The sequence below is a fragment of the Pseudopodoces humilis genome, chromosome 3 (genome assembly GCF_049639895.1).
Source record: "Pseudopodoces humilis isolate 2021_Gansu_Grassland_sample_001 chromosome 3, ASM4963989v1, whole genome shotgun sequence".
Taxonomy (NCBI): Eukaryota; Metazoa; Chordata; class Aves; order Passeriformes; family Paridae; genus Pseudopodoces; species Pseudopodoces humilis.
In genome coordinates, this window is record NC_142202.1 from 113,706,784 (window position 1) to 113,718,714 (window position 11,931).

Sequence of the window (11,931 nt, forward strand, 5' to 3'; positions counted from 1 at the left end):
TTCCCGGTACCCCGGAACGCCGCCTTGGCGATGCGATCTCCTTTGCCGCGGAGGCCGGAGACGGAGCGGAGCTGCAGCACCAGAGCCATGGGGGGCCGGGATGGGGCCGGGGCCCGGGCCCGCCGCGGTTCGGGGCGGTCCCGGCGCGGTTCGGGGTGGTCCTGACGAGGTCCCGGCGCGGTTCGGGGCGCTCGGGGCTGTCCCGGTGCCGGTCCCGGCGCTCGGTGCAGAGCTCGGGGTGGTCCTGGGGCGGTCCCGGTGCCGGTCCCGGTGCTCGGTGCAGAGCTCGGGGTGGTCCCGGCGCGGTCCTGGAGCGGAGCCCAGGGTGGTTCCGGGCCGGTGCCGGTGCCGATGCGGTCCCGGCGCGGTCTCGGCTCGGAGCCCGGCGTGGAGCGAGGTGCGCGGTGCGGTCCCGGTGCAGAGCCCGGTACCTGATGCGGTGCCGGTCCCAGTGTCCGAGGTGGTCCCGGTGCCGGTGCTGGTGCCGATGCCGATCCCGATCCCGATGCCGGTGCCGATGCCGGTCCCGGTGCGGCGCTCCGGAGCTGAGCTCGGTGCCGGCGCGGAGCTCCCCCCACTCCTAGCGCTGAATTATTCAACAGCGGGGCCGCCCCTCCCTCTCCCTCCTCCCCTCCCTCTCCCTTCCCTCCTCCCCTTCCCTCCTCCTCCTCCTCCTCCCCTACCGCGCTCAATTCGGCTCCCCTTTCCTTTCCTTTCCTTTCCTTTCCTTTCCTTTCCTTTCCTTTCCTTTCCTTTCCTTTCCTTTCCTTTCCTTTCCTTTCCTTTCCTTTCCTTTCCTTTCCTTTCCTTTCCTTTCCTTTCCTTTCCTTTCCTTTCCTTTCCTTTCCTTTCCTTTCCTTTCCTTTTCCTTTCCTTTCCTTTCCTTTCCTTTCCTTTCCTTTCCTTTCCTTTTCCTTTCCTTTCCTTTCCTTTCCTTTCCTTTCCTTTCCTTTTCCTTCCTTTTCCTTTCCTTTCCTTTCCTTTCCTTTCCTTTCCTTTCCTTTCCTTTCCTTTCCTTTCCTTTCCTTTCCTTTCCTTTCCTTTCCTTTCCTTTCCTTTCCTTTCCTTTCCTTTCCTTTCCTTTCCTTTCCTTTCCTTTCCTTTCCTTTCCTTTCCTTTCCTTTCCTTTCCTTTCCTTTCCTTTCCTTTCCTTTCCTTTCCTTTCCTTTCCTTTCCTTTCCTTTCCGCACCTTTCCGCACCTTTCCGCACCTTTCCGCACCTTTCCTTTCCGCACCTTTCCTTTCCGCACCTTTCCTTTCCGCACCTTTCCTTTCCTTTCCGCACCTTTCCTTTCCGCACCTTTCCTTTCCTTTCCTTTCCTTTCCGCACCTTTCCTTTCCTTTCCTTTCCTTTCCGCACCTTTCCTTTCCGCACCTTTCCTTTCCGCACCTTTCCGCACCTTTCCGCACCTTTCCGCACCTTTCCGCACCTTTCCTTTCCGCACCTTTCCTTTCCGCACCTTTCCTTTCCGCACCTTTCCTTTCCGCACCTTTCCTTTCCGCACCTTTCCTTTCCTTTCCTTTCCTTTCCTTTCCTTTCCTTTCCTTTCCTTTCCTTTCCTTTCCTTTCCTTTCCTTTCCTTTCCTTTCCGCACCTTTCCTTTCCGCACCTTTCCTTTCCGCACCTTTCCTTTCCGCACCTTTCCTTTCCGCACCTTTCCGCACCTTTCCGCACCTTTCCGCACCTTTCCTTTCCGCACCTTTCCTTTCCGCACCTTTCCTTTCCGCACCTTTCCTTTCCGCACCTTTCCTTTCCTTTCCTTTCCTTTCCGCACCTTTCCTTTCCTTTCCGCACCTTTCCTTTCCTTTCCTTTCCGCACCTTTCCTTTCCGCACCTTTCCTTTCCTTTCCTTTCCTTTCCTTTCCTTTCCTTTTCCCGGTTTTTCCCCTTTTTCCCTTTTTCCCCCTTTTTTTCCTTTTTTTCCTTTTCTTTTCCTTTTTTCCTTTTTTCTTTCCTTTCCTTTTTTTCCCTATTTTTCCATTTTTTTTCCTTTTCCCCCCTTTTTCCCCTTTTTCCCCCCTTTTTTTTTTCCCCTTTTTTTCCCTTTTCCCCCCTTTTTTTTTTTTTTTTTTCCCTTTTTTTTTCCTTCTTTTTCCTTTTCTTTCCTTTTTTCCCCCTTTTTCCCCTTTTTTTCCTTTTTTTTTCCCTTTTTTCCTTTTTTTTTTTTCCTTTTTATTTACTTTTTCCCCTTTTCCCCCCTTTCCCCCCCCTTTTTTCCTTTTTTTTTTTTCCCTTTTCTTTTCCTTTTTTCTTTTTTTCCTTTTTTCTTTTTTTTCCTTTTTTTCTTTTTTTCCCTTTTTTTTCCCCTTTTTTTTCTCCTTTTTTTCCTTTTTTCCTTTTTTTTTCCTTTTTCCTTTTTCCTTCACTTTCCCTTTCCCCTTTCCCCTTTTCCCCATAAAATCCCCATTTTCGGCTTTGCCTCCGGAATTCCCGGCGATTCTTTGGGATCGTTTCAATCCCCGGAGCCAAAACCAGCTCAAATCCCAAAAGAAACCCCAAAATCAGGAGAAATCCCCCCAGAACTGGGCTCCAGCCAAAGCTGCTCCTCAAACGGGGGAAAACCGGGAAAAGGGGGGGAAAAACGGGAAAAAAGACAGGAAAACGCCAGGAAAACACCAGGAAAACGCCAGGAAAAGGGAAAATTGAGGGGAAGGGATAAAAATGGGTGGGAAAACCATGAAAATGGGGGGAAAAAACAGGAAAAAACCCCAGGAAAAAACCAGGAAAAATGAAAAATGAGGGAAAGGGGTAAAATGGGTGGGAAAACCTGGAAAATTGAGAAAAAACCCAGAAAAAAAAAAAGAAACAGGAAAAAACCTGGAAAAAAACAGGGAAAAAACAGGGAAAAAACAAGAAAAAGGCAAACCGAGGGAAAGGGGGAGAAAATGGATGGGAAAACCAGGAAAAAAGTGGGAAAATAGACAGGAAAAAAACCAGGAAAAGGGAAAATTGAGGGGAAGGGGGTAAAAATGGTCGAGAAAAGCAGGAAATGTGGGAAAACCCCAGGAACACCCCAGGAAAAAACAGAAAAATTAAAAACTGAGGGGAAGGGGATAAAAATGTGTGGGAAAAGCGGGAAAAGTGGGAAAAGCAAAGGGAAATGAGGAAAAGAGAGGGAGAAAAGGAGGAAAATGTGGGAATGGAGGAAAAAAAACCAGGAAAAAAAGGAAAATAAAATAAAAAGAGGAAGAAAAACTTGGGAAAAAAGGAGGAAAATGAAGGGAAAGGCACGATGGATCCGGGAATTCTCCGGGATCTTTAATGGGAAGGGCGGGATCTCCCCCTGGAGCGGGATCTGATCCCCGAGTTCCTTCCCGGCTTTCCGGGATGTTCCCGCCTGGAACGGGCGATCCCAAATCCTCCCTCCGGCTCTCGGACGGCTCCGGGATCAAAGCTGCGATTCCAAGGGAGGCATTTCCCGGCTTTTCCATGGATTTTTGGCTCCCTCGGGCTGGCTGTGCCGAGCGGGGCCTTTGGGGGGCGGCAGCAGCTCGGGAATTGCATCCCTGGGAGCGCGCGAGGGAGGAATTCCTTCCCGAGATCCCAGCCCGGGATCCCTCCCCTGGATCCCGACATTCCCGGATTCCTTGTGGGATTTTTGTGGGTTTCTCGTGGGATTTTTCCCGGGAGATCCCTCCCGATCCCGGCGCGAGTCTGGAATATCGGGATCAGCCGGAGCCGGGGTTGGGGCGGGGAAAATCATGGAAAGGAACGGTTGGAAACGGCAAAGCGGGAATTTGGGAAGGAATTCCCGGCTGGGCTGGAATTCCCAGAGAATCCCTGGCAGCGTCCAAGGAAAGGTTGGAGCAGCCCGGGATTGGGGTTGGAATGGGATGGGACAGAAGATCCATGGATCCCATGGATCCAGCCTGGGACAGCGGGAGGTGTCGGGGTTGGAATGGGATGGGATTTAGGCACTCTCCCACCCAAACCATTCCAGAATTCCATGAAATTTCCCAATCCCAGCTCTATTCCCGGTTTCCGGGCCCCCAGGGTGGAATTTTCCTCCCCGGGATTCCCTGGAAAAGGGAGAGGTTCCAACTCCCCCCGGACTCGGTGCTGTCTGAGCTCTTTTCCAGCCTGGACAATTCCATGAATCCATGGGGTTTTCCAGGCCCGAGGGGTGATTCCGATGGACAGCGCAGCCAAATCCCTCCGGATCCCTGGATTTGGGATGAAATCCTCGGATTCCTTGGGCACGGCTCGGAACTCCTCCTTCGGGCTCATTTTTTTTGGGACACGATTCCCGCACGGATCTCTCCCAGCCGCGTTTGAAGTCCCTGGCAGGTGACGGATGCCGGTGACGTCAGCAGGAAAAACCTGGAAAAATCCCAAGGAAAAGCTCCCTTTGAAATTCCTTTTTTAAATTTTATTTTTGGAAATTTTTGGGTTTTTTTAGGATCATAAACAGGGCAGGAATGAGCTGAGTCGAATCCTGGCGGGAATTCTGCCAAGTGCTCGGATGCTCCCGGGATGAATCCCGAAAGGAAGAGATGGGTTGGGCGGGAAGGGATCTTCAATCCCAAATTATTCCAAAGGCAGGGAAGCTTCCCATGATCCCAGAATCTCACCCAGCCTGGCCTGGAACAATCCCAGGAATCCAGGGATTCTCTGGGAATTCCTTCCCAAGCTCCCCTTTCCCAGTGGGAAGCCATTCCCTGGCTCCTGGCCCTGCGGCCCTTTCCCAAATCCCAGCTCTCCCGGAGCCCCTGGAGCCTCGGGAAGCGGCTCCCAGCATTCCCGGGATCCTTCCCTGATCCGGCTGCGCATTCCCGGCTCTCCCAGCCCCGGGATTGGATCCAGCCCCATCCCGACTCCTCCTGGAGAAGGAATTTCGGGATCCAGGGGCTTCACTGGGAATCTCACAGGAGTGAACTGGGAGTAAAAGAGGAGTAAAACTGGAGTAAAAAAGGGGTAAAATAAATGTAGAAGAGGAGTAAAAGAGGGGTTAAATAGGGGTAAAGTAGGAGTAAAGCAGGAGTAAAAAAGGAGTAAAAGAGGAGTAAAAAAGGGATAAAAGAGCAGTAAAACAGGAGTAAAAGACAAGTAAGAGATGAGTAAAACAGGAGTAAAAGAGGGGAAAAACAGGAGTAAAACAGGGGTAAAAGAGGAGTAAAAAAGGGGTAAAATAGGTGTAGAAGAGGAGTAAAAGAGGGGTTAAATAGGAGTAAAGTAGGAGTAAAACAGGAGTAAAACGGGTAAAAGAGCAGTAAAACAGGAGTAAAAGATGAATAAGAGACAAGTAACATAGAAGTAAAAGAGGGGAAAAACAGGAGTAAAAGAGGAGTAAAATAAGAGTAAAACGGGTAAAAGAGAAGTAAAAAAGGAGTAAAATAGGAGTTAAAACAGGTAAAAGAGGAATAAAAAAGGGGTAAAAGAAGTGTAAAATAGGAGTAAAAGAGGGGTAAAGTAGGAGTAAAGTAGGAGTAAAAGAGGGGTAAAATAGAAGTAAAACAGGAGTAGAACAGAGATAACAGAGGAGTAAAATAAGAGTAAAACATGGGTAAAATAGGAGTAAAATGTGAGTAAAAGAGGGGTAAGAGGGCAGTAAAAAAGGGGTAAAATAGGAGTAAAATGGGAGGAAAAGAGGAGGAAAGTAGGAGGAAAAGAGGGGTAAAATAGGAGTAAAAGAGGGGTAAAGTAGGAGTAAAGTAGGAGTAAAAGAGGAGTAAAAGGGGACTAAATGAGTTCTAAAAGGGAGGGGATGAGGGATAGAAAAGGGAAGTTAAATTTCCTTTTTAGAGGAAACTTTTCCTTTGGAGAAACGGAAACCAAAGGATGTGAAAAGGGACAAATCCGGAGCTCTGGAGGAGCTCTCCGGGGCCGGAAAACCGGGAGAAAAGGGCGGGAATGCAACCCCAGAATTCCCTGCGCTCCCATGGAATTTCCAAGCCTTGCCCATGGAATTCTGCCCCTCTCTGGATCCCATCCCGGGCAGGGATGAGGCTCCTCCCTTCCCGGGGATTTGCGGCATCAAGGACAAATTAATGAGCTGCTTTAATTAATTATTCCCCCCCCGCCCCAGAAGCACGGGGGAGGGCGGGATCCAGATGTTCTCCATAGCTGGGCACAGAAAATCCCGATCCCGGCCTCGGGAAAGAACTGGGAGAGACCGGGAAAGAGGATGTGCCTGCCCAGATCCCGCTGGGAATGAGCCTGGCCCATTCAAATCCCAATTCCCAGAGCCGGGAATGGCCGGGAAGGGTCTGGAAATTGCTGCTGGTGGATTCCAACGGCCCAAACGTGTAATTACAGGGATTAGAGGGATTAGGGAAAAGCAGGACACGGCAATTCCATTAATTCCACCCATTGGCACTCCGAGGCCGGAGGGGAGCATCTGGGGACAGCCTGGAATGGTTTTCCAGGAGGATTCTCCATCCTTTATCCCAGCCCAGACACGGATCAAAAGCACGAAAAAAATTGGATCCGGGGAATGCTGGGAGCCGCTTCCCGAGGCTCCAGGGGCTCCGGGAGAGCTGGGATTTGGGAAAGGGCCGCAGGGCCAGGAGCCAGGGAATGGCTTCCCACTGGGAAAGGGGAGCTGGGGCTGGGAGCTTGGGAAGGAATTCCCGGAGAATCCCTGGGAGCGTCCAAGGAAAGGTTGGATGAGGCTTGGAGCAGCCTGGGATGGTGGGAGGTGTTGAGGATTCTGGGATTGAGGACACTCAGGATCCACAGGATCCATCCCAAGGGATTTTTATGGGATTCAAGGATGGGAAAGGGAAGGGAGACCCTTCCTGGAGTTCCCAATTCCCAGGGAATTCCTGAAGTTCCTTCTCCAGGAGGAGTCGGGATGGGGCTGGATCCAATCCCGGGGCTGGGAGAGCCGGGAATGTGCAGCCGGATCAGGGAAGGATCCCGGGAATGCTGGGAGCCGCTTCCCGAGGCTCCAGGGGCTCCGGGAGAGCTGGGATTTGGGAAAGGGCCGCAGGGCCAGGAGCCAGGGAATGGCTTCCCACTGGGAAAGGGGAGCTGGGGCTGGGAGCTTGGGAAGGAATTCTGCCTGGTGGGTGCCATGGATTGGGAATGTCAGGGTTGGATAACACGGATTGGGAAGGTTCAGACTGGAAGACATGGATTGGGAATGCTGGGATTGGGGACATGAATTGGGAATGTTGGGATTGGTGCCATGGATTGGGAATGTTGGTGTGGGGTGACCTGGGCACCCCCAATCCCAGTTTGGATCCCCCTCTCCTATCCCCGTGGATTTTCCCACTGTTCCCGCTCCAAGGATTCCTGCTCCGGGCCAGGGGTGCCTGTGAAGCATCCCGGGAACGCCGCCCTCACCCCGTGCTGAGGTTTTCCAGAGTTTTCCATTGGATTTTCCCGTCCTGCCCCGAGGGCGGTGGATGCCGAGCTCAAACTCTCCCGCGGCTGGAATTGGATTAAGCTCCGGAATAAATCCTGTGAGAGCTTCCCTAATTCCCGACAGACTCCCTAATGCCGTTATCTCCCGGGAAAAAGCTCCTTATCCATCCCTTTGGGAAGCAGATGGCGGCACTGGACAGTCGGGACACCGGATCTGACACGAGCGGAAAACAGGGATGGGGCTGGAAAATCGGGAAGGGGCCCCGGAGGTGAAATCCAAATTTCAAACAGGCAGAGGAGGAGGTGGGAGCCCATCCGGAATTTCCGGATCGGGAATGTCGACTCCCACCCTGGATCTTCCCCTTTGCAAATTGGATCTGGGAAGGTCCAGGCTGGATCGGATCCGGGCTCTGGATCCTGGCTCTGTTCCAGCCTTTGGAACAGGGAACAGCCGTAATTCCTCATTCCGACTGCTCCGACTGCTGGGGCCGGATGGTCCATGGAATCCCGGAATGGTTTGGGTGGGAAAGGACCTCAAATCCCATCCCATCCCAACCCCGATCCCAGGCTGCTCCAACCTTTCCTTGGGCACTCCCAGGGATTCTCTGGGAATTCCTTCCCAAGCTCCCAGCCCCAGCTCCCCTTTCCCAGTGGGAAGCCATTCCCTGGCTCCTGGCCCTGCGGCCCTTTCCCAAATCCCAGCTCTCCCGGAGCCCCTGGAGCCTCGGGAAGCGGCTCCCAGCATTCCCGGGATCCTTCCCTGATCCGGCTGCACATTCCCGACTCTCCCAGCCCCGGGATTGGATCCAGCCCCATCCCGACTCCTCCTTGAGAAGGAATTTCGGGATCCAGGGGCTTCACTGGGAATCTCGGGACTCCAGGAAGGGTCTCCCTTCCCTTTCCCATCCCTGAATTCCATAAAGATTCCTCAGAATGGATCCTGAGTGTCCTCGATCCCAGAATCCCAGGATGGTTTGGTATGGGATCCAGGGATTTTAAATCCCATCCCATCCCCACCCCGATCCCGGGCTGCTCCAGACTTTCCTTGGGAATTCATCCCAGGGATTCTCTGGGAATTCCTTCCCAAGCTCCCAGCCCCAGTCCCCCTTTCCCAGTGGGAAGCCATTCCCTGGCTCCTGGCCCTGCGGCCCTTTCCCAAATCCCAGCTCTCCCGGAGCCCCTGGAGCCTCGGGAAGCGGCTCCCAGCATTCCCTGGATCCCTTTTCCCAATCCAGCTGCACGTTCCCGGCTCTCCCAGCCTGGGATTGGATCCAGCCCCATCCCGACTCCTCCTGGAGAAGGAATTTCGGGATCCAGGGGCCTCACTGGGAATCTCGGGACTCCAGGAAAGGTCTCCCTTCCCTTTCCCATCCCCGAATTCCATAAAAATCCCCCGGGATGGATCCTGAGCGTCCTCGATCCCAGAATCCCCAACGCCTCCCAACATCCCAGGCTGCTCCAAGCCTCATCCAACCTTTCCTTAGGCACTCCCAAGGATTCCTTGGGAATTCCAGCCCGGCTGGGGATTCCTTCCCAAGCCCCCCTTTCCCAGTGAGAAGCCATTCCCTGGCTCCTTGGCTCCTCCTGTATCCCATTCCCACATCCCATCTCCGTCCCTTTCCGCGGCTGGAAAAGGGATGTGTGGGATCGGGAGCGGCCGGAGGAGGCTGGGATCGGGGAAAGGTTCCCGATCCCCCAAAACCGGAAGGAAAACCGGACGGATTTGTCCCAGAAACAGCGGGAAATGAGGAAAACATTCCTGGCTGAGATCCCAGGAATCCCGGGAAGCGTCCAAGGCCAGGCTGGACACCGGGGCTTGGAGCAGCCTGGGGTCGCCATGGGATTGGGATGGGATTGGGATCAAAGGTCCCACCCAAAGCATTCCAGGATTCCCTGGATCTGTGCACGGCAGGGTGGGAACGGAGGGACGGGGACATTTCGGGCCGTGCCAGGACCCAGATCCAGAGGATCCAAACCCGGAGGTGAGGGATCCAAATCCAGAGGTGGGGGGTCCCAATCCAGAGGATCCAAATCCAGAAGTGAAGGACCCAAATCCTGAGGTGAAGGATCCAAATCCAGAGGGAAGGACCCAAATTCGGAGGATCCAAACCCAGAGGTGAAGGACCCAAATCCAGAGGATCCAAATCCAGAGGATCCAAATCCAGAGGATCCCAAATCCAGAGGATCCCAAATCCAGAGGTGAAGGACACAAATCCAGATGTGGAGGATCTGAACATGGAGGTGGAGGACACAAACCCAGTGGATCCCAAATCCAGAGGTGAAGGACCCAAATCCAGAGGTGGAGAATACAAATCCAGATGTGGAGGGTCCAAATCCAGAGGGAAGCATCCAAATCCAGAGGATCCAAATCCAGAGGGAAGGATCCAAATCCCAAGGGAAGGACCCAAATCCAGAGGACCCAAATCCAGAGGGAAGGACCCAAATCCAGAGGATCCAAATCCAGAGGGAAGGACCCAAATCCAGAGGATCCAAATCCAGAGGGAAGGCTCCAAACCTGGGGGTGCAGGACCCAGATCCGGATGTGGAATATCCCTGTGGGATGTCCGGCCATCCTGGCCCAGGTGAATTCCCAAAAACACGCCGGGATCCGGAGGCTCTGGGATTTTTCCTGCCCATTTTCCCATCCTCAGCTCCTCTCACCAGGAGAGAGCCGGATCCAGACCTGAGCTGATCCCATTTTTCCCTGCCCCAGAATTCCCCCTTTTCCCGGGAATCCCTTCCCCCAGGACCATTTTCCACAGGTTTTATCCCGGCGTCCAGGCCCAGCCCACCGGAGCTGTTTACGATCCCTAATTAAATTTCGGGAAGCGCCTGCAGCCGTCTCTGTTTTCCATCAGGCAATTCCTGACGGCCCTCTCCCGGCCATTCCCTGTCCTCGGATTTCCTGGAAAACCGTCAAGGGCAGCCTTGGCCTCCGGCTGTTCCAGGGATGAGGAGCAGCAGCCGGAGCAGGAGCCGGGGAGGGATGTGGGACACGGGGGGTGCGGGATCCCTGGGAATCAGGGAATGGTTTGGGTGGGAATCAGGGAATTTGGGTGGGAATCAGAGAATTTGGGTGGGAATCACGGAATTATTTGGGTGGGAATCAGGGAATGGTTTTGGGTGGGAATTGTGGAATTTGGGTGGGAATCAGGGAATGGCTTGGGTGGGAATTGTGGAATTATTTGGGTTGGAATCGGAATGGTTTTGGGTGGGAATCAGGGAATGGTTTGGGTGGGAATCAGAGAATTTGGGTGGGAATCACGGAATTATTTGGGTGGGAATCAGGGAATGGTTTTGGGTGGGAATCAGGGAATGGCTTGGGTGGGAATTGTGGAATTATTTGGGTGGGAATCAGGGAATTATTTGGGTGGGAATCAGGGAATTTTGGTGGGAATCAGGGAATGGTTTGGGTGGGAAGGAACCTCAAAGCCCTTCCATGGGCATGGAAAATTCCCGCTATCCCAGGTTTTCCCACATTTCTGCCTCCTCCAGGTGGGGACAGGTTGATCCCTCTGGGAAAGGTTTTTTTTCCCCCATGGATTTTCCTCTCCACTTTTCCCTGTTTTTCCCACCTCTCCGGCCGGAAGTTTCTCCAAACCCTGGTCCGGGCTTCGGGAAGAGGAATTCCCACAGCAGAACTCCAGGAGGGAAAAGGCAGGGATGGGTGGGATCTTGGGAAGGAATTCCCGGCTGGGAGGGTGGGGAGGGGCTGGGATAGAATTCCCAGAGAATCCCTGGGTCGGAGCACCCTTGGATGGTGGAAGTGTCGAGGTTGGAATGGGGTGGGATTGAAGGTCCTTTCCCACCCAAAATGTTCCGGAATTCCGTGAAATCCCGAGGCCTGCAGGGGATTTTCCACAGGTTCCTCCCTCCTGGGAATGCTGGGATGGGCACGGATTTGGTGCCGGATGCATCCAGGAATGGATGCAGGAATGCGCCGGCGGAGGCAGGAAAACATCCCAGAGACCTTCCAGAGTCCGGAATTCCAGGAGGGCCCTTCCCATCCCCTCGGCATGAAAATCCCGGGATTTTCAAGCATCTCCCCCCTTCCCCCTTCCCCACTTCCTTCCACCCCCAGGGAAAACCATTCCCAGGATCCAGGGGATCCCGTGGCTTTCCCGGCCTTCCTGGAGGTGTGGGGCGTTCCGAGGGAAGGCGGGAAATCCGGGATTGGGATGATCCCTGCCCATCCCAGCGTGGGGACAAGGACAGCCGGGAGCTCCTGGTGGTTTTCCCATCGATCCAGAGGAGCCGGAGAGCCTCGTCCGTGACCACAGCCCGGCTCCCAGGGCTCGGCAGCGGAAAACGTCGATAGCGGAATATTGGGAATGTTCCCAAGGGCCGCGCTTCCCTTCCCAAGGTCAGGGACATGGCCCAGGGTCACCGTCCCCTCCCTTTTCCCGGGAAAATAAAACATTCCCTGAACTCCTGGAGATCCGGATGGGGACGTGGCGGGATGGGAATTCCCGGATTCCAGCTGGGGAAGAGCCGCCGCATCCGGCCACGAATCCCGGGATTCGGGCTGGGAAAAATCCTGCTGGGAAATGGATGTGGGGAAGGCCGGGAAAATCCGTGGGAAAAATTCCCCTCCCGGAGGGATCGGCCGTTCCCGCCCGGAG

At 53.9% G+C, this 11,931-nt stretch overlaps 1 protein-coding gene across 5 annotated transcripts in view; it reads right to left on the reverse strand.

Annotated features, from left to right (window-relative positions):
- OTOF (otoferlin) overlaps window positions 1–544 on the reverse strand; it is an 82,982-nt gene extending 82,438 nt beyond the window's left edge. For all 5 annotated transcript variants that reach the window (XM_005533022.2, XM_088053016.1, XM_005533021.2 and 2 more), the window contains exon 1: window positions 11–544. In XM_005533022.2, coding sequence (XP_005533079.2) covers window positions 11–89 — 79 coding nt within the window. In that variant the 5' untranslated portion in view covers window positions 90–544. The remainder of the gene's footprint in view (window positions 1–10) is intronic.
- Between the last annotated feature and the right edge of the window lie 11,387 nt (window positions 545–11,931).